Raw genomic sequence first — 26,831 nt, 5'->3', positions numbered from 1 at the left:
GATGAGATCAATAGTCACGATTCAATCGGGTGTGATCAAGAGGCACAATTCAAAGTTAACAGTCACCAATTGTTAACAACTTTTTAAACAGTCACAATGGTTGAAATTGTTCAAGGTGCTTTCTCTAAACCAGCACCTACATTTTCCTCATACCTCTTTACAAATTATTTAAGGAGCATGAATCAGACTCTAAAACACACAATTTCGAAATTCACTATCTCTCTCTCTCAGTCCGGTCTGCTACAGTCTCACAGAAGGTTTCTTTGGAGACTCTTCAACTTTGCTGGTTGCAGATTCTCGCCCAAGGCTCTGTTGTATCCTAGGAACGAATTTGCCTATAACCCAACAACAAACTCAATAAAACTGAGTGGGGGCAAATAACGTTCTAAAGATAGTCTTCAGACATGCCTTAGAGCTTTTCCTCCTAAGTTACAGTGACCCATCTTCCCCAACAACATGTATTACACGGCCAGGATCGTCTGCTTTTGCTTCTCCACACCGTTCGAAGGTTTTGCCGCAGTAGTTATCTGAGCGTGAAGAAGAGGATGGAGAAGGCGGGGTTTGAGAGCTAATGACACGCGTGTCATAATCTCAATGGTGTATAGTCTGTATTGGCACGCGTGTCATTATAGCTAAGTAAGATTCCGATTTGCGAAAGGGTTTACCCTTTCGCTTTAATATGTATATATATATATACATATAAATAAGATATATAAGATAAGATACAAATTATTATTTTATTGATATTAAGGAGAAAAATATTCAATTCGTTGGCTGGGACTGGGGGGTTTCATATTCGGCCCATTGAAATTTCGATTTCGTAGGGGGAGCTGGCCGAAGAAATCCTTTATTATTATTATTGTCCACGGAATGTCGGAATGAGCTGATTTTCTGTGAAGCTTGGCTCGAGGAGAAGCAGCCGACTCCTCGGTGGTTAACAGAGAGAAATGGACTTGGAGTCAGTGAAGAAGTTGTTAGAGAGAGGAGGCGACGAGAGCGAGAATGCTTCAATCGATGGTTTGCCTCTCCGATTCTTCGACCAATTTATCATGCAAGGTATTAAAGTTGATCTCATCGAACCAGGTCGAATTATCTGCACCATGGAAATCCCTCCTCGTCTTCTGGTGAGTCTCATCCGTCTATACATATGCGTGATAAAATTTTCGAGCTCTTAACAATTTTTGAGTTTGACGTTCTGTGTTGTTTCGTTTGCTTGTTGGATTAAGAATTCTGGTAATATTCTGCACGGTGGTGCGACGGCATCTATAGTGGATTTGGTGAGCTCGGCCGTAATCTTTACAGTTGGCCGTGTAAACACGGGTGTTTCATTAGAGATTAACATCTCCTACTTGGATGCTGCGTTTGTCAATGTGGGTACCAACTAATCCGATTCTTTATCTTGATTAATTCTATCTCCCTCCCTCCTCTAAATTTAGTCTTTGTATTTGTTTGATTGTTTGTAATTACTAACTGAATTTGAGAAGAAAATGAGTTTTTCTCCGTTCAATGTTTATTTGATCCCCAAGAGCTTTCAATTTGACAGTGGCAAAAATTGTTATGTCTAGTAGCCAAAAATCCCTAGCTGAAAAATGATTCTTGTTGTTCAAGAATGTTTAATTCTGGTATAAGAATTGGAGGGGTGGGGTGGGGTTGATAAATACACCCTACCGGTTGCTTCTTGTTTGGAATATGGGATTCTTCGTCGGAGCTGGATGAATCATGCAAATTGGTTCATGTGGGAATTACTTCTATTATAGTGATGGCACACTGTTTTAAAGTGTTCTTTGGGTATTTGGGAGGGGGGGGGGCAGTATGCATTATGATAACATGCTAATAAATACAATACTGATATTGTGGATTGTGACAGAAGGGAAGGGAAAGAAGGTTATGGCATCTTTCTTTACTTGAAGGAAGAGATTAGAAGGATGAGAAACGTTATTTTCAACAAATTCAGTGGTAGACGTTATCTTTGAACTAGATGTCTCTTTTGATTTCCTGTTTATCATGTCTACCATACATTCTTGATGAGTTAAGCTTGATGGTTTTAGTTTGGAGTGAGATAAACCAGTGAGAATTGGATTCGGTAGTACTTTTATTATAATGATAACACTTTGAAATTGAGAAGTAATTCGTTGCAAGTTGAAGGGGCTGGAAGAGCTAGGGACAGGCTTTAAGGACACGAGTTGAACTAGTAAGAAATGATTTAAATGCATATAATTTAGCGATGGATATGGCACTAAATAGAATGGAACTGTGAATTAGGATTCATGTAGCCAACCCCATATAGTGGGGACAAGACTGATGGGGATCGGTCTATGCATAAGGCCTATTCTCGTAAGAAGAAGGCCAACAAATAGTTCTGATTTGGCATGGAGAAGACTCTTGGGAATTGGACTAATCTGGTCAGGGGTATTTTCGTCATTTTTACCAGCCCAATGTGGACTTGGGCTATAGCATCTTGTTCCTATAGCTTAGTAGTGCTTGCCTTTCAATTTTCAGTTTATTTGCATTAGTAGATAGAAAGTTATTGTGTTTCTTGATGCACAAGACAAAGAGTGGCACTCTTTGTAATTATGGTGAACAGTGTTCCGGGCCACACAAGTCACTCTATAAATAGATGTATTCTCTTCCTTTTGAGGCTAATGAATGAATGAAGATTTCTTAAGAGCTCTCTTGCTGTATGGAGTGATTCCTACAAACCCTAGAGTGATTCTAGGACCCCTTGGAGTGATTCCTTGGGATTTCTCTCTCTTTTCTCTTTCTCTACCCTTTCTACTCTCTCTTCCTCTCTCTTTCTGTCTTGTGTTAGTTTGTTCTAGTCCTATTGCATCAGTTTTGGTATCAGAGCATCAGGTTTCAAATGGCTCATTACCATGGTAGAAACATGAGAGGAAGATTAAGTGAACAAGCTAAAGAAGAGTTGTTGCTTGCACTTATTAATCGAGTGGACATCCTAGAAGCTCAAGTCAAAGTGTTGATGGAAGAACAAGAAGAGAAAAACAGCACTGGTGTTCCACATAGAGGAGCTGAAGCAAAGGGTTCTAACACCAATAACCCTATTGGTCCACATGTGAACCACCCACTAAGGACTGCCATCAAGCCTCTAAGGTCTCGAACTCTACAAACTCAAGGTACTTTAAATGATTTATATGATGAGTTGGTGGAGCATTATAAGACTAATATAGATGACTATCGGGATGATATTACTAGTAAAGTGAAGATAAAAGTTCCCAGTTTTAGAGGTGACATCAATCCATGAGTTTTCTCCAATTGCTTGGCAGAACTAGAGGAATACTTTGATTGGTTCGATATATCAGATGAAAGACGGGTTAGATTTGCTAAACTTAAACTTGTAGACCATGCAAAAGTATGGTGGAGTGTGGAGAATAGATTACAGTGAAGGGATAGGAAATCCATCACATGGACGCCCAAAGATTGCGGAATAAGGGGGCAAATTTCAAAAAATTTTCTCTCCCTTCAACTGGGAATCGAATCCCTATTTAGAAGATCATATTTTCAAGGATCATTCTTGAACCATAAACTGAACCAGATCTGAACCAAAAGGAGTAGGGAGAGATAATACCTGATACAGAGAAATAATATCTTTCAATGGAGGTGTTCACGCCCAAGGTAGGATCCAAAATCTGCTCCCACTAAAGATGGCGTAGTGCAGGGTGGAGCAGAATCAGCAGTGTTTTTCCAAAAGAAATTGATCATTCTCAAGAATCACTTGGACGGCTTGTAAATACAACTCCCACCAATATTTTCTCCAAAAGATTGGAATCAAGATCCAATCTTGATTTCTCCCAAGGAATGGAGATCGAACTGCTGTAGGCGGCGGCTGCAGGAAGGAGGCTGCTAGAGAGTATTTGCAGGGAGCAGAATTCTCTCTTCTGTGATTTCACCTGTGAAAACAAGACTATCTGTTGCTGATGATTGTGTGTCTAAAGGCTGCCGCCCCCTCTTCCTTTTATAGATTTAAAGGGATCAACTCCTAATCCCATTAGGAGTTGTTAACCCAAATCATATCTGGATTAGAAGTCCCTTTAAGATAAGGGATAACCCTTATCTTATCTGCAGATTAGATCAGCCATCTCTTAATCTAATTAGGAAGTTTCCAGATCTAAATCTCATTTAGATCTTGGACTCTCTGAGTGGATAGGGTGTGGGCCCAATCCTATCAGCTGATCTTATCTCAGAATTCGCCCCTTAATGACTAATCAAATTAGCCCAGTTCGAAATGGGCTTAAGGCTCATTTCGGGTTATGTATTCATTTAGCCTTCCAAACTGCTGCCCAGTTGGGCTTCCTTGTATGGCGTGGGACCCAAACATTGATCTACACATCACCACATGGGTTCAGCCCAGCCTTTGTTACAAGGCCTGGCCGAGTACACTGTTATAGACAGTGCACCCCCTGAAACCCATCAGATGGGCTCTATGGGCCCAACACTTACTCTAAGTGGTCCCTGGGCCAAGCCACCTTGTAACACCCAGGGACTATGGGGAGATGCAAGATTAGCCCATCAGGTATTATCCTCAATGGTCTTACACTTAACCTCTCAGCCCATAATGATCATACACTGCCCGACAAGAGAGGACCTCTCCCTCGGTTGCAAGGAACATTGTTGCACTCTCTCAAGTATGGATCCCGGGAATTAAAACCTATTTGCAAACATTTTGAAACCATAATATATATACTTTTATATTTCATATAAAATATATTTTGCAAAACAAATCTCAACGATTGAAATCAGCTGCCGGCAGTCTTGGTTTCCATCAGTGAGAGTGCATCCCCGATCATTACCTTTGTCCGACAAAGGGACTGATCCTGTCACTATGATCACCCACTCAGATGAATTCTCAGATTGTCCCAACATACCCAGGTTTTGACCCCCGCTAAGGATCTCACTGATTGGTACATCAAAGATAGCCCAATCCGACACCTAGTACAGTATCATAATCGAGTCTAGGGGTTGGGTGTAACTTTCTAGTTTTGCCCATCAATCTCCAAGGTCCAGGGCAATACTGGAAATCTGGTCTAGTTCAAAGATTCAAATAATCCTACACTGTATGTGTCTAGGGACTCACCCCGGTAGCTGAGACAAGCCACCCCAACTGATTTGGTGGCACCACAGTGTCAGCCCTGTCAGGATAGGTCTCCCCAAACCGACCCATTGGCTGTGAACATTCTAAACTAACACCAGTCTCATTAAGTGTCCAGTTTATGGGTATTACACAGAAACATACCAAGGGAACATGAATCAAATATGCACTTTTATTAATTTACAATAAACTCATAAAGTACATCATTTTGATTGAAGCTAAGGGCATACAAAACTGTCTAACATACAGAATATGGGTAAGCATCCTATCACCCATTGGGAAGATATGAAGCATTAATTGGAGGAGAAACATTTGCCTAATGACTTCCAATATGCTCTTCATGATGAGATGATGACATTGAGGCAAGGCAGCTTATCTGTGTCTGAGTACATGCAGAAGTTTGATGAGCTTACTATTAGAAGTCAGTCTACAGAAAGTGAGAAGCAAAAATTAGCCCGATTTTGGAATGGTTTACGGGCTGATATTCAAAGGGAAATGATGACTGCACGAGTTTATGATGTAGATGATGCTTTTCAAATAGCTCTTAAAATAGAGAAGAACTTGAAGCAAGTTAATAGTAGGAGGTTTGGTATTCATGCTGGGGAGGCAACAACACGTAAAAGTTTAGATGAGAGTAGAGTCACTAGACCTACATCTCATAATGTGGTTCCAGTAAGGTCTAATGGTTCCAAGTATCAGGGAGTTGATAACAAGGGCAAGAACATCATGAGTGATGCTAATAAAAGGGGAACAACAGAAAATACTTGTTTCAAGTGTGGTGGAAAGGGCCACTATGCATTTCAATGCCCTAATAAAAATCTACACATAGGGTGTGAGAAGGAAGGACAAGTGGAAGATGATGAAGGAGGCCTTGGTGAAGAGAAGTACACTGGGTCTGAACATGAAGAAGAAGATGACAACAATCTTGTTGGAGTTAGATGCATTTTAGCATCCTCTAAAGAAGAAAAGAAAGAAGATTGGCTTCGTACAGCGATCTTCCCCACCTTTGTCAAGAGCGGAGACAAGCTTTGCAAGCTAATAATTGATGGTGGTAGCAACATGAATGTGGTTTATGCAGCAATTGTTGAAAGGCTCAATCTAGTTGCACAACCTCATCCTCAACCATACAAAATTGCTTGGTTAAACAAGATGACTCTTCAGGTAGAACAAAGAGCTCTTGTTTTTATTTCCTATGGGTCTTATGGTGATGATATTTGGTGTGATGTTGTTCCTATGAATGTTGCACATATATTCTATTAGGCCAACCATGGCTTTACGATAGGGATGTATACCATTGTGGGAAAGAGAATACATATTACTTTCTATTTAATGGAAAGAGAATTGTTATGAAACCTGTCACCCGATGAGATCAAGAAGCGAACTAAGACCCCTCAAAAAGCAGCTCTAGCCCAAAAACAAGTAGTTGAACAAAAGAAGGAACCTCTCTTGCTATCCAAGAAGCAATTTGAGGAGGAAAGCAAAGAATCAGGCCTTGTTTATGCCTTAATAGTGAAAGAAGTGAATAAACCAGCACATGCCCCTATTTCAAAGGTGCCAAAAGAGGTTGAAGACTTGCTGGCTGATTTTTTCGATTTGATCCTAGAAGAGTTACCTGATGAATTACCACCTCTACGTGATGTCCAACATGCAATAGACTTGATTCTTGGGTCTCAACTACCTAATTTGCTTGCACACCGGATGAATCCCATAGAACATGTTGAGTTGAAGAGGCAAGTGGATGATCTATTGAAGAAGGGCTTCATTAGAGAGAGTCTTAGTCCATGTGTTGTACCGGCTCTACTCACTCCCAAGAAGGATGGCTCATGGAGGATGTACATTGATAGCAGAATGATCAACAAGATTACAATCAAGTGCCGGTTCCCTATTCCATGCTTAGATGACATGCTGGATATGATGAGCGGAGCTACAGTTTTCTCTAAGATTGACCTTAGAAGCAGATATCACCAAATTAGGATTCGACTTGGAGATGAATGGAAAACCGCTTTTAATACAAAGGATGGCCTCTATGAGTGGCTGGTTATGCTTTTTGGCTTAACTAATGCTCCTAGCACTTTCATGAGAGTTATGACTTAGGTACTTCGTCCTTTTATTGGTTGTTTCTTGGTTGTTTACTTTGATGACATTCTTATATACAGTCATACTCCCAATGATCATCTTGACCATTTACATCAAGTGAAGAGAGTTTTATGTCAGGAAAATCTCTACATCAACTTAAAGAAATGCTCTTTCATGACACCTAATGTTATCTTTTTAGGATTTGTTATATCCTCTGAAGGTGTCAAGGCTGATCCTGACAAGGTGAAAGCTATACTTGATTGACCCACTCCCACTAACATCCATGAAGTGAGAAACTTTCATGGATTGACTACTTTTTATAGGCGTTTCTTAAGGAATTTCAGCACTATTGTGGCACCAATTACAAAAGCTATGAAAAAGGGGGAATTTGTTTGGTCTAAGGCTGCAACTAAAGTCTTTGAGACTATCAAGCAAAGGATGACTGAGACCCCAGTGTTACATTTGCCCAACTTTTCAAAAATCTTTGAAGTATTTTGTGATGCTTCCCAAGTTAGAATAGGTGGTGTGCTTATGCAAGAAGGACATCCTATAGCTTTTCACAGTGAAAAACTTAATGAAGCTAGACAAAAGTACTCTACATATGACAAAGAATTCTATCCTGTTGTGCAATGTCTTCGACATTGGCGTCATTATTTAATTTCCCAAGAGTTTGTTTTGTATTCAGATCATGAGGCACTCAAATATCTCAAATCTCGGAAGCATCTTAGTAGTCGACATCTGAAATGGGTTGAATTTTTAGCAAAATATAACTTTATGATTAAGCATACAGCTGGTGCCAAGAACCGAGTAGCCGATGCATTGAGTCGAGTGGTGTATATACTTTATTCTATGCCTATACAGGTTGTGGGGTTCGATCATTTGAAGAAAGATTATGATGGTTGCAAGGATTTCAGCATCATTTATAGTTCTTTACAAGTTGGACAGCAATATGAATATCTTGGGTTTTCTATCCATGATGGTTATTTGTTCAAGGGAACTTGCTTGTGTGTTCCTAACACTTCACTACGTGATTATGTTATATGGGAGTTACATGCAGGTGGAATTGCTGGGCATTTTGGTCGGGAGAAGACCATTGCTATGGTAGAAGATTGCTTTTATTGGCCTAGCCTTAAGGCTGATGTTGATCGTGTGATCAAACAGTGCAGAATTTGTCAATTGCCAAAAGGGAGAAAGAAAAATACAGGGTTGTATACCCCTTTACCAATTCCACATGAGCCTTGGCAAGATCTCTCAATGGATTTTGTCCTAGGTCTGCCCAAGACAATAAGGGGTCATGATTCAATTTATGTTGTGGTAGATAAAAAATGGTCCACTGGTATTCCTTGCTGTAAGACCTCAGATGCCTCACATGTGGTAAGTCTATTCTTTAAGGGAATTGTTCGTTTACATGGTGTTCCTATTACTATTGTTTTTTATCGTGATGCTAAGTTTATGAGTTACTTTTGGAAGACACTTTGGAAACTTCTCAATACAAAGCTGAAGTTCTCATCTTCTTTCCATCCTCAGACTAATGGCCAAACTGAGGTAGTTAATAGGAGCCTCGGTGATTTGCTACGCTACTTAGTTGGTGACCATACTTCCAGGTGGGATCTCTGAAAGAATGGTAGGATCCATCGTATGGACGCCAAAAGGTTGCGGAATGGGTGGGCGAATTTCAAAAATTTCCTACATTTCTTCCAACTGGGAATTATATTCCCTAAATTTAGAATATAATATTCAAGGATCCTACTTGAATCATAATCGAACCAGATCTGAACCAAAAGACAAGGGAGGAATTATACCTGATCCAGAGAAGCAGTATCTCCCAAAGTTGGTGTTCACGCCCAAAGAGGACACCAAGATCCGCTTCTGCTGAAGATGACACAGCAATCTGTGGAACGGAACCAGCAGAGTGCGTCCTACACACTGAATCCTTCACAAGAATCCTCTGGAAACACTGAGCACCGAATCTTTTCAGTTCCTTCTGCAAAACTGATATCAAGAACTGATTTCTTGATTTCTTTTCCTCAAAGATCGAATCTTTTCAGAGAATGGCGGCGGCTGGAGAACTTCTTAAATGAAGATGGCGAATGTTGCTTCTCTTCTCTCTGGAGTGTATGAGATCCTATCTCAATTCGCATGAAGATTTCTTGCTCAAAACCCTAGGTTCGAATTCTGTTAATCCTCATAGGATTTCTCCTCTTTCTTCTTGATTAAGAAATCTCCTAATCCTATTAGGAGTTACCCCAATCCAAATCAGCATCTGGATAGGGGATGATCTTAATCCTATCTGCAGATTAAGTTAGCTTACTCCTGATCTTATCAGGAGATTACCATATTCAAATCTGATTCGAATTTGGTCTCCTGGAGTGGATTAGGTTAAAGGCCCAATCCTTTTGCTAACCTTAATCTCAGATCCGCCCCATAAGTGGGTGATCATATCAGCCCAGTCCGAAATGGGCTTTTGGCCCATTAAGTAATTAGTGCTCAATTGGTTTCCAGTCTGCTACCGAGTTGGGCTTCTTTGTATGGCGTGGGACCCAAGCATTGATCTACACACCAGCCACATGGGTTCGGCCCAGCCTTTATTACAAGGCCTAGCCGAATTCACTAAGAAGCCCAGTGAACCCCTGAGCCCATCACATGGACTCTATGGGCCCAACACTTACACTAAGTGGTCCCTGGGCCAAGCCATCTTATAAAAACCTAGGGACTATGGGTAGGTGCAAGATTAGCCCATCAGGTATTATCCTAAATGGCCTTACACTTAACCTCTCAGCCCATAATGATCAAGCACTATCCGACAAGAGAGAACCTCTCCCTTGGCTACAAGGAACAGTGCTGCACTCTCTTCTCACATGGATCCCGGGAATTAAAACCATTTGCAAACAACTTGAAAACGAAAATACCTATATATCATATATATAAATTTTGCAAAACAAAATTCCAACGATTGAAATCAACTGCCAGCAGTTTGGTTTCCATCAGAGAGAGTGCATTCCCGATCATTACCTTTGACAAAGGTAATGATCGGGAATGCACTCTCTCTGATGGAAACCAAACTGCACAAAGGGGCTAATCCTGTCACTATGATCACCCATTCAGATGAATTCTCAGACTACCCCAACATGCCCAGGTTTTGACCTCCGCTAAGGATCTCACTGATTGGCATATCAAAGACAACCCAATCCGACACCTAGTGAAGTATCATAATTGAGTCTAGGGGTCAGGTGTAACTTTCCAGTTTTGGCCATCTGTCTCTAAGGTTCAGGGCAATACTGGAAATCTGGTCCGGTTCAAGGATTCGAGTAATCCCATACTGCATGTGCCTTGGGTCTTACCCTGGTGGCTGAGACAGGCCATCCCAACACTTGGCGGCACACCAATATCAGCCTTGGTAGGATAAATCTCCCCAGATTTATCCAATGGCTGTGAACATTTAAAACTAACACGAGTCTCAATAAGTGTCCAATTTTAGGGTCTTACACAGAATCATACCAAACAACATGAATCAAACATGCACTTTATTTATTTACACTAAATGTCAAAAGTATATCAAATCAGATTGAAGATAAGGGCATACAAAACTGTCTAACAATCTCATCCTACCTATGGCTGAATTTGCTTACAACAGTTCAGTTAACAGGTCAACTGGAAGAAGTCCCTTTGAGATAGTTACTGGAATTCAGCCTAAGAGGCCTATTGATTTAGTGTCTTTGCCACAAGAAGCCAGGACTAGCATAGAGGTTGAAGGCTTTGCTCACCACATGAGAGAAATCCATGATGAAGTTAGGCGCAAGATTGCTCTTAGCAATGATGCATACAAAGCCAAAGCTGATTTACATAGGCGCCTAGCTGATTTTCAGGAGGGTGATATGGTTATGGTGCATATACATCCTGAATGCTTTCCTAAGGGCTTTTATAAGAAGCTTCACTCCAAGAGTGCAAGTCCATATAAGATCACTAAGAAAATCAGTTCTAATGCTTATGTCCTAGAGCTGCCAAGCGAAATGGGAATTAGCCCAATCTTCAATGTTGAAGACCTAAGTGCATATCATGGCTATAGTGATTGTCCCATAGTCCCATTGCCTAAGCTACCTTTGGTTCCACCTACTAATGTGTCTAAAGACATCCTTGATGAGAAGTTGATTTCTACAACAAGTGGGGGTTATCAAAAGTTTCTTGTAAAGTGGAAGAATCTACCTCTTTTAGAATGTTCATGGATTACAGCTGAAGATTTGTATCATCTTAATCCAGAACTTTATGAGCAATATCATGCCTTTAACTCGCCAGGGTCAAGTTCTTTCAAGACGGGGAGAGATGATGGGGATCATTCCATGCATTATAAGGCCTATTCTCGTAAGAAGGCCAACAAACAGGTTCTAATTTGGCATGGAGAAGACTCTTGGGAATTGGACTGATCTGGTCAGGGGTATTTTCGTCATTTTGACCATCCCAATGTGGACATGGCTATAGCATCTTGTTCCTATGGCTTAGTAGTGCTTGTCTTTCAATTTTTAGTTTATTTGCATTAGTAGATAGAAAGTTATTGTGTTTCTTGATGCACAAGACAAAAGTGGCACTTTTTGTAATTATGGTGAACAATGTTCCGGGCCATACAAGTCACTCTATAAATAGATGTATTCTCTTCCTTTTGAGGCTAATGAATGAATGAAGATTTCTTAAGAGCTCTCTTGCTGTATGGAGTGATTCCTACAAACCCTAGAGTGATTCTAGGACCCCTTGGAGTGATTCCTTGGGATTTCTCTCTCTTTTCTCTTTCTCTACCCTTTCTACTCTCTCTTCCTCTCTCTTTCTGTCTTGTGTTAGTTTGTTTCCAGCCCTACTGTATCAAAGACTTAGATAATGATGATTGACTACTAGGGGAGGTGGCACATTGTGACATTGCTAGTAGTTCTTAATTGCAATTGTGATTGGAGGGAGGGGTAAGAAAGATCAAGCATCTTTTCTTTAGTTCAAGGAAGAAATTAGGAGAAGAAAGAGTTCTTGTAGTGGAAGTTACCTAAGGACTAGTGTTTTAAAAGCCAGAGATGCACAAAAAGCAGAAGTCCAAGTGCACCCGAGGCACAAGGAAGGTAAGCCAGACACCTTATTAAATTATTAAAAAACATAGTATCAATAATTCAAATGATCAATTGTTTAATATGTTATATGTCAATAAAAATTAAGAGACAAGATCTGCAATTTGCATACAAATTACAAAGCATTTAATATCATAAATAAGAAACAAGAATACAAATATAAAAGTTACACTTACTTCTCGAAGTCTCCATGGCTTACACATAACACATTCAATATAAAAATTAGTCATTTAAAATGAATAAGCCAATAAGAAACAAGAATGCAAATATAAAAGAAAAACTAGAAGACAACTTACCTCTCCAAGTCTCCATGTTGTTACGCTTCAATACCACAATCACTAAACCACTGCATCTAGACATCTAGTAAATGGTAATCCACACATGGCACATCACATTCACATCATTTTATCAAGATTAGTATTAATAAAAAACAATTCACAACTTAAACTAAAGTCTTAGACAAAACCAAAAAGAAAAGGAGTAGATGTTCAAGCCTTTAAAACAAGGGTGGATGAAATAAGTTAAAGTCTAGGTGTCTAACACTATCACTGATCACTCATTTTCCCATTCACTCTGAAGGGATGAGAGATCCATCATATGGATGGCCGAACCCTGTAGGAAGGTTGGGCGAAATTTCAAAAATTTCTCTCTCCCATCTGGGAATCGCATTCCCTATTTTAGAAAACTGCATTTTCAAGGATCGTTCTTGAATCCAAAACCGGACTAGATCTGAAACCAAAAGAGAGGAGAGGGATATACCTGATACGAAGTAGCAGTAACTCCCAATGAAAGTGTTCACGCCCAAGGAGAATACCAAAACCCGCATCCACCGAAGATGACACAGTGTGTAATGAAGCAGAATCAACAAGATGGCTCTTCAGCAAGAACCAGGATCCTTCAACAAGAATCGAAAAGGGGCTGGTGAGCATGACTTCAAATTGTTTCTTCAGTCAATAAACAATATCAAGAACCTTTCTTGATCAATTCCTCAAGAGGAGATCGAACTAGGTAGGGATGGCAAGAATAAGAGAGAATTCTACAGGTTGTTGTGTTGTTTTATTGAGGAATTCGCCCCCTTTATTTATAGCCTTCTCAGGATCAGCCTCCTAATCTAATTAGGAGAGAGTTCCTTAATCCAAATCTGATATTTGGATCTGGACTCTTGAATGGATAAGACTTATCTTATCCTTCAGCTAATCCTAATTAGATTATAAATCCTATCTTGCCTCATTTTAATTAACTAACTTAAGCCCAGTTCGAATTGGGCTTTAGACCCATTAAGCTTATATGCTCACTTAACCTCCTAACATGCTGCCCAGTTGGCTCTCTTTGTATGGCGTGGGACCCAAACATTGGTCTACACATCAACCACATGGGTTTAGCCCAGCCTTTGTTACAAGGCCTGGTTGAATTCACTGTAGGAAATAGTGAACCCCTAAGTCCATCACCATGGGCTCTTAATGGGCCCAACATTTACACTAAATGGTCCTTGGGTCCAGCCACCTTATGAAAACCCAAGGACTGGGTAGATGCAAGATTAGCCCATCAGGGATTCCCTCAATGGTCTTACACTTAACCTCTCAGCCCATAATGATCAAACACTACCCGACAAGAGAGGACCTCTCCTTCGGCTGTAAGGAACAGTGCTGCACTCTCTACTCACATGGATTGCGTGAATTAAAACCTTTTGCAAACATTTTGAAACCATAATATATATAAGTATATCTCTATATAATTATATTTTGCAAAAACAAATTTCAGCGATTGAAATCAACTGCCGACAGTTTAGGTTTCCATCAGAGATAGTGCATTCCTTGATCATTCACTTTGTCCGACAAATGGGCTGATCCTGTCATTGTGATCACCCACTCAGGTGAATTCTCGGATTGTCCCAACATACCCAGGTTTTGACCCCCTCTAAGGATCTCACTAATTAGCATATCAAAGACAACCCAATCCGACACCTAGTGCATTACCATAATCGGGTCTAGGGGCCAGGTGTAACATTCCAGTTTTGCCCATCTATCTCCAAGGTCCAGGGCAATATTGGAATTTGGTCCGGTTCAGGGTTTCAAGAAAACCCACACTGCATGTACCCCAGGTCTTACCCTAGCAGTTGAGACAAGCCACCCCAACCAACTTGGCGGCACATCAGTGTTAGCATTGGCAGGATAAATCTCCCCAGATCTATCCAATGGCTGTGAAGATTCTAAACTAACACGAGTCTCATAAGTATCCAGTTTAAGGGTATTACACAGAAACACACCACAATGACATGAATCAATTATGTACTTTATTTATTTACAATAAATGTCAAAAGATACATCAATCTGATTGGAGCTAAGGGCATAACTGTCTAACACACTCTTCATTTCTATAATCTTCCTTGTCATTTTCTTCATTTGGAAGTTCAACTTCATCTTCATCATCATTGGAGTTGTAGTCCTCAATGGCCTCTTCTTAAAAAAAACCTTCTTCTTCAACCTCTCTATCTTCCAAACGAAGTTGAGAACTTGAACCTCCTCTAGACCTTCTTGCATATGTTGATGTTGTTGCTCTTACTTGAGAAGTTGAAGCTAGACCAAAACTTCTATTTCTTGTATTCCTATTGGCTCTTCAACTCTCCTGATGCAAGAGCCACATCTCCTGATGTTAAAGAATCATCATCAAATGCTAACTCATTTTCAGCTTCACCATCTTCACATGCCATCTCCCCCAATAACCATTCATTACTCTCATCTATATCTTTTAAAGATATAGGGTCGGTGAACTATGTGAGTCAAAGTTTTTCTGATCAATAATAGTAAATTTCATTAAAAATTCAAGAGAAAAGAAATACAATAAGAGGAGGCAACGTTTCTTAACTCTCCTCAACAAACTTAATACAACAATTACAATTGAGCCCAAAACAATTGACTTCTTCCCACCCTTTGTTTTGCTAGAACATCAAAAAAAGCATTAGCAGTTCATTTGACCAACTAAATTTCACCTCCATATTTTGTAGCAGCCACTTGAATTTCTTCTTCTCACCATTGAAAATCTAGAAACCATTTCCCTTCTTTTGCAACCAATCCACTACTAGCTTTGAATCACCTTCTATTATCAGCTTACTCAAGTTCATATCCTTTTCCTTTTGCACTGCCTCCATAACGGCCAAAATCTCAGCCCTTAGTGAATCACCCACACCAACTGGACCTGAGAATAATAGTAGAAGGACCTGGGTTACCTGCACTACTCCCATCAACATTTACCTTGATGTAGTCATTAAACGGTGGAGATCATAGGTGCAATGGCCTTGTGACAATCTGAACTATCCACTTCCTCTCAGTTTTTCATAATATCACCTGAAGAGAAATCAGCAAAAAGTTCCAAATGTTCCAATAATATCACCTGAAGAGAAATCAGCAAAAACCCAATAGACCACTTGAATCATGATGGTCTCTATAGTTTCCTAATTGCTTCTTTCCTTACCTGCAAAACTTCTTGAATTTCCTTTTTCCTAAATGTTCCAGCTCACTGCAACCCTTAAGCACTTCCACAATACTCTTTCTCCTTTTCTTAGGCCACCTAAAGAAAGTAGAAGTAAACAGGCTTTGCGCATTAGGCGGAGGAGTCAACCTACACCCAAACTTCAAGGAAAACTATTCCTAAACAAAAGTAACAATGGGGCAGGAGATTAATAAGTGAAAGCAAGTTTCTCCACTAGCCTTGCAAAGAACACATTAGGGGACAAGCACCACCTTGGTCTTTTTCTTTGGAGTAGATCACAAGTATTTATTCTTTCCAGGAAGACTTCCCAACAAAAACCTCCAGTTCTTGGAGGGATAGGTTTACACCAAACCTCCTTAACAGGAAAAGGAAATCCCAAACTATCAAAAGGTTGACGTATAGCCTTGAAGAACGAGGCATAAGAAAAAAACACCAAAGGACAGTCCAAATACAACTGTCAGAATTTGAGGGATCCAAAAAAAATTCCATTAAGGACATGAAATAAATCCACAACATTATTTAATTCTGAATCTCTTACACCCTCCTCAAACTCAAATCCTAATCAAACCCAATTCTTGAAGCAACTCGCAAGGTCGGATTATCGCGGCCTTGTGAGGTGACTCGCAAGATTCAACCAATGCTGGCCTCGCAAGGCAACTCATGAGGTTAGAGTAATTGCATCTTTGCAAGGCCAAATTAGTTCCGCTTCATCTGCAATCTTCTGTTGCATTGGTTGCGAGGCCTTCATTTTGTCATCCACTCTAGGTCTCATTATGCATATCAGCGAGGACTTACTTCTTTACCCTTAGATATATACTTACTGTCCTAAAAGAGGTTTGCAAATCTGATCGGATTTCGGATCAAACTCAGATGCAAGTTTTCAATAATTGGATTGGATTTGAATTTTGCTGAATCCAACCCATACCTGATCCGATTACGGCCCTACTCACAGGCCCAGTTGAAAGCCCCATCTGCTACTACTTTAAGATCTATCCCATTCCCACCACTTGTTTGTTTTAGTTGGTTCACCACTATTAACCTGGTTCGGGTCTCCTCTTTTCATTGCCTTAGAGGTCTACTGGTTCACCTTCCCTAAGCTTAGAATATCTGACCACTTAATAAGGTCCTTAAACACCGCCTGTGCATGGGACCTGCCACACGTCATTTTTTGTGCCCTTGGGGATTTCTCCTTTATGATATAATTGAGGCTCTCCTTTTGCTTTTTCTACATTCATCTCCCCTGAATTTGTATAAGTTCTTCTAGGAATCTGACCTGTATCTGTTGAAATTCTCAGCTGTTATTCTATAATTGTGGGAACAACCAAGCCCATTTGAATTGTCCATTCCCAAGCTGCAACATAGCATTTGTTCATATTGTTTGGACTGTAAAACACCCATAAAGGTTGAACCTTGCTAGGGTTTCATTGCTGAACAACTTGACTTTGCAACATTATGTGTGCCAAATTTCACACCAACTCCTTGGTTTATGTGCAACTGTGGACCACTTTAATTATCTGGGTTTTTGCTAGAAAAAACACAAAGGAAAACAAGAGAGAAAGGTCTTAATAATGGCCTGGTCAAACTAGGGTTTTGGTGCCAAAAGAATGCAAGAGATGTTGTAGTCGATCTCTCTCTTCTTTTGTCTTTTATAGAGTTGCTAATTCTATTTCTAATGTGGTTAGGAGTTTCAAAATTTGACTTCTCATTAGAAGTTCTCTAATTGGCAATACTTCTAATTACATTAATAATAAGAGAGATCCAAACCTAATCCCATAACCAATTCAACCCAAATAACCCATATGCACATGACAACTTAAGTAGTCATGTGACTAATCCTACTAGTTAATGGGCTAGGCCCATAACTTAAGTGGTTCTTTAATTACATTAGTTGCAAGTCAATTAGGCTTGAAATTGCATGGCATGGGAGCCACAAAACACATGGGCCGAATTTACTAGGTAAACCTAGTGAATCCCTAAGCCAGTCGAATTGGGCTTAGTATGGGCCCAACACTTAAGTGTAAGTGATCTTTGATTTCAGCCACCCTTTGAAGCCCAAAGATAATGAATCGATACAAGATATAAACCCATTAGGTTTTAGCACTAAATTGTCTTTTTCTCTTAACCTCTCAACCCAAAATATTCAAACACTACTCATAGGGAAGGACCTCTTCCCTGATTGCTAAATGCAGTGTCACACCCTCTACTAAAATGGGTCTCGGGATTAAAATCTTTTGCCAACCCTTTTCATAAAGTAACTTATTATAAGCATAGTTTTTAAGGCGACAGGCGCCTAGTTGCCTAGGTGATGGATTTTTTTCAAGTAAAACCATATAACCTAGGGTAGTTTCCTAGATTCCATAATCATCTTTCCTTAACAATTATCCATAATTTTCATAAGAGAAGTATAAATTTAATGTTTTAAGTTTAGAAAATCAACATTTTATGAGAAGAAAAGGAACAAAGGAAAGAAAATTCAAAAAATATAGGGGCTGAACCCCTACTTTTGTTATAGGAAAAGAAGAAAGGAAAAGGTGGAAGAAGAAGAAGATCTGTAAGAAGAAAATGTGTTGATTAGACAAAAGTTTAAGTTCTTCCCTTGCTTATTGGTTCAGGTTCTGAAATCTTTGAGGATTCAATCAAGTATCAAAACTTCAATCATGTCTATTGTATTGTTATCTTTGGTGCCCCAATACACATGTTTACAAGTGTTTTCGGGAACCCATTTTTTAAAATAATATATATATATATATATATATATATATATATATATTTAAAAATGAAATTGAAAACCAAAGAAATAAAGAAATAGGGGGAGTATCATTATAAGTTCTGATACACTTCTGCCGATACACAGAGGTGTATCGATACTTTGAACCATGGGTTCAATACAACAGTTAGAAATGTTTGTGTTGATTAAACCCTAACAAATAAGAAAATAATAAAAAGAAATTAGTACATAAACACATAAAATGAGTATTCTAGTTTAATAATGCTATTTTATAATTATAATGTCAAAAAATTAAAAATATAAAAGTATTTTATAACATAATGCACAAAGCTACTTGGGGTTAAGTGCAACTTTCTAGTTTTGCCCATCTGTTTTTAAGGTCCAAGGCATAAATAGAAATTGGTCAATGTTTAATGTTTCTCATGTTTAGTGCTCCACCAATTTGGCAATACATCAATATTAGCCTTGTTGGGATAAACTCCCCAAGTTTATCCAATGGATGAGAACAATCTAAACTAACATAAGTCTCATAAATGTCCATTTTAAGAGTAATACACAAAAAACATACCAAACACAAACATGAAATAATAATAATAATCTGATTTCATTAAATAATAAAAGGTAGAATACATCAGTCTGATTGGAGCTAAGGGCATATACTGTCTAATACTTCTTTTACCCTTTCATCTTCCATCCTACACCCCTCTAATAGTGTAGCTTCAATAGATCTTGCTAACATGACACTGTAGAACAACATATCCGAGTATACCTTGACCTTTCTAGTTATTTCCTCTAGCTTCACTCCAATAAGCTTCCTTAATTCTGAATGGAGGTCACCTAGAAAAAGTGCTTCCAAATGACCACCAGAAGCTGCTACTGTGGAGACAAAAGTTCCTTACCGCTACAAATGAAATGGCAGGCCAAGGACCCTAACTGCCACACCTATCTTCAGGTTCATCTCTTTTGTATTGGCCCTAGGCCACCATTTAGCGTTTGTCAGATTGCTGAAAGGAGCTTGTAGAGATACTACTGTTATTTCTGGTCTGTCCTCCACCAAATCAAGCAGAGCTTTATGCTTCTCAAAAGGAGTGGTAATCATGCCCTTCGGCTTCAAGTTAATTCAGATTGCTGAAAGGAGCTTGTAGAGATACTACTGTTATTTCTGGCCTGTCCACCAAATCGAGCAGAGCTTTATGCTTCTCAAAAGGAGTGATAATTATTGTGCCCTTCAGCTTCAAGTTGTTAATAACAATATCAGCTATCTCATACCAATCCTTCACATTGAAATTAGTGGAGTCCCAGTTATCCTTGTTATATTACTAGATTGCATTTGCCACTATAACTCACCAGAGTCATTGCCTTTGCTGTCTCATGAACCTCCTTTTGCTTAATGATCTTTCTTCCACCTCTACCCCAAAATTATCTGCAACAGTGGCTTTTTCCAACAAAAGCATAAAATGCTTGAGTAGGCTTGCAAACTTCTCCAAACCCTCGCTCATTTTCCTTCTGAGATACTAACAATTTATTTTAGTCCTTCACCAAAATTTTCAGAAAGATCTATGAACTATCCTTTAGTGTTGGTCTTTCTTTCTGCAATGAACCTTCTATCGCCTTCATCTAGAGAACTTATTCCAAACTAACTCTTTTTTTGGTGGTGATGGTGTTGTCCAAGAACTCGTTAAACTAGGGATGTAAACAGATCAAATTTGAATCAAAATGAGCAATATCCCAATTCTAACCTGGTTAGAAAATTCGATATTCGAATTCGATTGATTAACATAATTAATAAATATACAAAATAAATATTTTATTTATATAAAGTATATAGATATATAAGTTATTTATAATTAAAATATTATATACATTATATAAAATATGTAAATATTTTATGAATTATATAAGAAATAAATAATCAGTCAAATTCGGTTATTTATCGAATCAAATCAGGTCATATCTGAATTCGATTTGATTATGTCGAATCTTGAATTCAAAATGTGATTTCTGAATACCATTGACACCCCTACTTTAAACCATTTGATAGCCTTCCCAACCAACAAAACAATTTCCATCTTCACTTCTCTAATCTTCAAAGAAGTCGTCCTTTTCACTCTAATCTCCTTAAGTAGAAATCTTTTGGCCCTTTGCCTCAATAAAGGCCCCTTGAGACAAGGCCAAACAAGTCTATGGTTTGGGGAAATTCCCTTGACCTAAATTTTGAGCCCTATATATTAAAAGGTTGATTTTGTGATTTTAGTTGTAGTTCATTTTATATTAGGTTTAGGGATAAGATATTAGTTATTTTGTAATCACTTTTTTTTAATGGAAACTTTGATATTTGAGATCCTATTTGTGAAAACTAAGGATCCATTTGGTTCATAGTTCGAATCGGAATCAAAATCCCTCGGAATTGGAATCAGAATGGTCTATTTCCATAGTCTGTTTGGTTCAGATAGGAATCGGAATGAGAGTTGGAATCAGATGGAATGGGATTTCATTCCTGAGGGAGGGGGAGGGAATGGGCATTCCAGCAGGAATGGAAATGGGATTCTGATTCTACCCAACCAAACAGTTGGAATCAGAATGGCCCATTCTGATTCTGATTCCAGTCTTCCAAACCTCTATTTCCATAAACCAAACGGACCCTAAGGCTTCAGGTATTTGAAAGGTGTTTGATATTGTTTAATTTAGAAGTTAATAGACAAAAACCTAGGAATGACGGGAATAGGTAGAGGGAGCAATCAGGAGTTCAGAGAGCAGGATCTTGGCTTTATATTCAGGGCCAATTGGCAATACAAACTCTATGAAGATTGAAGTGTTGGCATTACTGCATGGGCTCCGGTTGATAAAGCATTTGGGTTTTAGACAGGTGGAGGTGGAAGGGGATTCAAAAGTGGTTATTACATGGGCTACTTGTAATAGACATATTCCTTTGACTCTCAAACATATTTTATGGGAAGTTGAAAGGATAACAAAGGATTTAAGTGCCAACTTCAAGTGGGTTAGAAGGAATGGGCTAGCTGATGCCTTAGCAAAACAAGGTGTTGCAAGGCAGCAATTCTACTGGGCTTCATTGTAATCTAGATCGTGTAATTGGGGATGACATCCTGTAATCAATTGTTCTAATCCACTTATAGTCATTTTAATAAAATAACTTTTTGCTGATAAAACAAATTAAAAGTTAATAGACCACTACTAGTATACAAACATAAAAAAAAGGCAATTTAGAAACTTTCAACTTGGAAAGTTTCAACTCTTGTTCCATCTGAGATCCAGTGCTTGAGAGATGCCAAAAGAAACTTTCAACTTGGAAAGTTAAGCATCCAAGGGAGGTAAACTAACTTTAATTAAAAGTGCCTTATCCCCAGCCACTACCTCTCATTGTTCTAGGTCCTTTTGAAGGTTGCAAATAACTTGGAAAAGATTGAAAGGGGCTTTCTTTAAAAAGGGTGGAGGGAAGACAAGAAAATTCACCTTGTTGACTGGGCTAGTGTTTTCTCCCCAAGCACATGGGTAGATTGGGAACCTATCAAATTAAAAATCTGAATACTGCCCTGATATGTGTGTAGCATTGGAGCTTTTGTTAGACAGTTATGCCCTTTAGCTCCAATCAGATTGATGTACATTTTTTACATTTATTGTAAATGAATAAATTACATAATTGATTCATGTCATTGTGGTGTGTTTCTGTGTAATACCCTTAAACTGGACACTTAATGAGACTCGTGTTAGTTTAGAATCTTCACAGCCATTGGATAGATCTGGGGAGATTTATCTTGCCAAGGCTGACACTGATGTGCCGCCAAGTTGGTTGGGGTGGCTTGTCTCAGTTGCCAGGGTGAGACTTGAGGTACATGCAATGTGGGTTTTTTTGAAACTTTGAACTGGACCAAAACTCCAGTATTGCCCTGGACCTTGGAGATAGATGAGAAAAACTAGAATGTTACACCCAACCCCTAGACTCGATTATGATACTGCACTGGGTGTCGGATTGAGCTGTCTTTGATATGCCAATCAGTGAGATCCTTAGAAGGGGTCAAAACCTAGGTATGTTGGGACAGTCCAAGAATTCATCTGAGTGGGTGATCATAGTGACAGGATCAGCCTTTTTTGTCGGACAAAGTGAATGATCGGGGATGCACTCTCTTTGATGGGCTAATCTTGCATCTGCCCACAGTCCTTGGGTTTTCATAAGGTGGATGGACCCACGGACCATTTAATGTAAATGTTGGGCCCGTTAAGAGCCCATGGTGATGGACTCAGGGGTTCACTGTCTCCTATAGTGAATTCGGCCAGGCCTTGTAACAAAAGCTGGGCTGAACCCATGTTGCTGATGTGTAGATCAATGTTTGGGTCCCACACCATACAAGGATAGCCAACTGGGTAGCAGGTTAAGAGGGCTAGTGAGCACATAGACTTAATGGGCCTAAAGCCCATTTGAATTGGCTTAATAAGATTAATTAAATAAGGGGCGGTTCTGGGATTTGGATTAGCTGATAGGATAAGGGATTATCCCTATCAACTCAAAGAGTATTTGGATCAGGAAACTCCTAATTTGATTAGGAAGGCTGATATTTATCTACAGATTAGATAAGGGATTATCCTTATCTTTTAAAGAGAGTCCAGATCCAAATATAAGATTTGGATTAGGAAACTCCTAATAGGATTAGGAGAACCTCTCTTTAAGGCTATAAATAGGAGAGCAGGGTAGACCTCCAAACACACTCACAGTTTATTGAATTAAGAGAGAAGACAACTTCACAGTTTGACTGCTCCTGTCTTCTGCTCTTTTCTTCCTATTCTTGCCGCCCCTGCCCAGTTCGATCTCCACCTGTGGGAGTGATCAAGAACTGTTCTTGATATTGCTAGAAGAGGCAATCTGAAGTTGTGTTCACCAGTCCTTTACTACATTCTTGCTGAAGAATTCGGTTCTTGCTGAAGAGGAGTCCTACTAATTCTGCTTCACCTCACACTGTGTCATCTTCAGTGGGAGCAAATTTAGGTTTTTCTCCTTGGGCGTGAACACCTTCGTTGGGAGTTACTGTTACTCCGTATTAGGTATATCCCTCTCCTCCCTTTTGTTTTCAGATCTGGTCTGGTTTGTTTTAAGATTGATCATTGAAAATGCAGTTTTCTAAAATAGGGAATGTGATTCTTAGATGGGGAGAGAAAATTTTGAAAATTCGCCCAACCTTCTTGCAGGGTTCGGCCATCCATATGATGGATCTCTCATCCCTTTAGCTTTAATGTCAAAGAAATGGCTGGTGGAGCCAATTGATAGCAAGCAAATATGGTCTGTTTAAGGGTGGCTAGGACAGAAGCTAAGTTGGTAATAAGGCCTTGGCTGTTTCCTTCCACAGCTTTTTCAATCGTCACCATCATCCATGCCTGCCCCAGCATTTTTCAATGCTGCCATCAACAAAGAAGCAGCAGTTTCTGAAATGTTTACTTCTACCAGCACTAATGGAACCTAGTCTCCCATCTTCAAAAAGAACCTATTTGATTGGGAAATTGAGTCTAGAAGAAAAGGTACTTTAGCCACAGCAGTATCAGCCAATAACATTTGAGGAAGACAGCAGAATTTGGAGATGGGATAGTAAAAGGAATGTTCCCTATCAAATCAATGATGCAGCACCTATGTCTGGGTACCCCCATCTCCCCTTACAAGGTTGTCTAGGCATGAAAAGTGACTTCAAAAGTAGCATTGTCTATCTGAACATAAGCCTTGGGCGTCTTACCAAAGACAAGCTGGGCAGGACAGGTATCCCTATCACCTGCCCCAATTGTCCCCAATTACCCCCTTTGCAATTCTGATTTCTGAACAGGAAACAGCAAACCATCTTCCTTTCCAGATACTTTGGCAAAGCAGGGGGTGGGAAGGGATCAAATGTTTTGGGCTAATTTGTAATCTCTTTTTCTTGTTCTCTTGGGGAGAGTTAAGTCATTTTATCTCTCCCCAGAATGCTGTATGTAATCCTGCTTTTTAATAATATAAGTTTCTGTTATTGATAAAAAAAATAGCAAACCATCTTTTCCTGCACTCTTCGGTGAGCAGACTAATTTGGAACCATTTGCTGGCTAACATGCACCTGAACTGGGTTTTCCGTGGCACAATTCTTGATTTCTTAAATAGCTGATTCGTTGAGGGTCTTTCAAGTAATGGTAAGACTGTTTGGAGCATGCTCCCTGTGGCTGTTTTTTTGGTCTATATGGATGGAGAGGAAGAGCAGAACTTTTGAAGGATGACCCTCTCAAATTGATGAAAGAATACACATGCCAGCTAAAATCTTTTGTCGGGCAAAAGCTTCAAATCTTTCGACTGATACTCTCTTTTTGGTATTTACTTCATATACTGATATTTTGTGTATTCTCTCATTACTGCCAGTCTCTTTAATGGGTTTACCCGTTCTAGAAATCAAATACAATATACTTCTCAAAAAAAAAAAAAAACATAAGAATCTACAAAAAATAACAAAAAGGCATATTTTAGAAAGGCACATGTGTTCCGAAAGGTGCTATGCATGCGTTCAGGTGTGGCGCATGCCTTAAAATGCACCTTACCTGTGTCCCTAGGCACACCTTTTTAATCACAAAGTGTATGTTTGAATACAAATGCAGATTCAGAAGAAAAGTGGTGGCTGATATATCTATATTGGTTGTAGAGTGGGTTCTTAGTCGCTTTGAATCCAAAGAGAAAAGGTTTCCACTAGGATCAAGAATACTTGGAACTGGATGACTGGGGTACTTAGTTATTCTGATGGTCTTTTTTCTTTTTCATTTTGTATAAAAATTGATTGTTATTTCATCCATCTAAAAGAAGGTTCATTGTAATTTCTGTTGTATGGTGAAATCTTGTCACCAACGGCGTTTTTTTTTTTTTTTTCCTTTTAATGAAATTTCTTTTGCTTTGTTATTAAGAAGTGCTTAATGAAATTTCTTTTTCTTCGCTATTAAAAATTTGATTGTAATGTTCTAACATCATTCATCTGAGGACTACCATCTAGAATGCTTCTCTTTTTCTTTCCCTCCTTTTCGTAGCTTCCCTATGGTATGGACTTGAATGATGGATAAAGTGAGTCCAATCTAGTGAGCTCTTCAGTCTTCACAAGCCCTTTCCATCCTCTCCATCCTTTGATGTGTTAACTTGGTTAAATTTTCTTGTTTTTGTTATATTTCGTTGTTTACATACCAGTAGATACATCTACGTAACTGCTATATATTGTTTTGTTCTGTGGTTTAGAGTGGTTATTCATGTCATAGACTCGTATCACTCCTAATTCCGGGACATCTATTTCCCGTGGACAAGGCTTTAATCTTGTGTCTAAAATCTCTAGTTGATTTCAACTGGTTATGATTCTCATATTCAATTTTTCTGATGTCATGCTAAAATACTTATTAACATGATTAATATTGGAAGTTGACCTATTCCATAGAAGGAATATCCAAGTCTTTGATGTTCTTCCTAGATCATTCTATGCTGGTCTTGTTTTGTTTTGTTAATTATTTTGTACCATTGATACATTTATCTTAGCAGTCTCTGTAGTAGCATAACTAGACTTACATATACCTCAGATTTTACTTGTAATTTATTGATATTAGTGATGTGGTTCAACTGGAAATGACACTCCTAGACATAAGTCTTTTGTTCATTATTTTTATTAGTTGATCTTTTTCTTTTGGCTGGTTTTTTATAAATTGAGCCATGAAATGCTGGTTCAGCTGTTTAATAGCATTCTTGCATGTTATTCTTTTCTTTGGTGTTTCTGTGGCTTAGATTAATTTGCTTGTTGATTTTTTGTATTTTGGATTTTTTTTCTAAACTTTGGTTTCAAGGTTTACATATAATAATTTTGGAGTTTGTGGCATGCAAAATTTTTTATGATTATTGATCTAGGAACCGATTGAGATCGAGGCAAAGGCTTTACGTATTGGAAAGGCAGTTGCTGTTATTAGTGTTGAGCTGAGGAAAAAGAGCACAGGGAAGATTGTTGCTCAGGGACGTCATACCAAGTACCTTCCTGTCTCTAAAATGTGAAGGGCCTTCTACTTTGCATCTTCCATAAACTTGAAACCTTACTTCAGATGAAGGTGCTGCCAACCTTACTATTTCATTTGTAAATGTATAAAAGGACTTGGAGGAGATGCGAAACCACTACAACAAATAATCTAGTACATAAATTATCAGATTCAAGAACATGAAGGGGTAGGGGGAAGTACGAAAATCCCTAGCAATACCATAAACTGAAAAATTGTTTGCATTGTAAAAGGCCCTAGCCATTCCACAGAAACTTGGGAAAGAATCTGCAAGTAATATCACGGTCCTTTTTTACCTCCA

At 38.9% G+C, this 26,831-nt stretch overlaps 1 protein-coding gene across 1 annotated transcript; it reads left to right on the top strand.

The window, feature by feature from the left end:
• The first annotated feature begins 714 nt into the window (after positions 1-714).
• LOC148874303 (Thioesterase superfamily protein) lies at positions 715-26,831 on the top strand. The gene is made up of 3 exons (XM_088957239.1): positions 715-1,124; positions 1,227-1,370; positions 26,391-26,831. The coding sequence occupies exons 1-3, from the start codon at positions 948-950 to the stop codon at positions 26,529-26,531; spliced, it is 462 nt and encodes a 153-aa protein (XP_088813365.1). The 5' UTR covers positions 715-947; the 3' UTR covers positions 26,532-26,831.

The sequence above is a fragment of the Nelumbo lutea genome, chromosome 1, assembly GCF_056320005.1.
Source record: "Nelumbo lutea isolate HS-2025 chromosome 1, American lotus-T2T, whole genome shotgun sequence".
NCBI classification, from domain to species: domain Eukaryota; kingdom Viridiplantae; phylum Streptophyta; class Magnoliopsida; order Proteales; family Nelumbonaceae; genus Nelumbo; species Nelumbo lutea.
Note: the sequence above shows the minus strand (reverse complement) of the source record. Positions and strands in the feature narration are given on the sequence as shown.

Coding starts and splice junctions, on each gene's coding strand:
- LOC148874303 (XM_088957239.1), top strand. CDS start 948: ATGGACTTGGAGTCAGTGAAGAAGTTGTTAGAGAGAGGAGGCGACGAG. Junction 1,125..1,226: donor AAATCCCTCCTCGTCTTCTG/GTGAGTCTCATC, acceptor TGTTGGATTAAG/AATTCTGGTAATATTCTGCA. Junction 1,371..26,390: donor TGGATGCTGCGTTTGTCAAT/GTGGGTACCAAC, acceptor TTATTGATCTAG/GAACCGATTGAGATCGAGGC.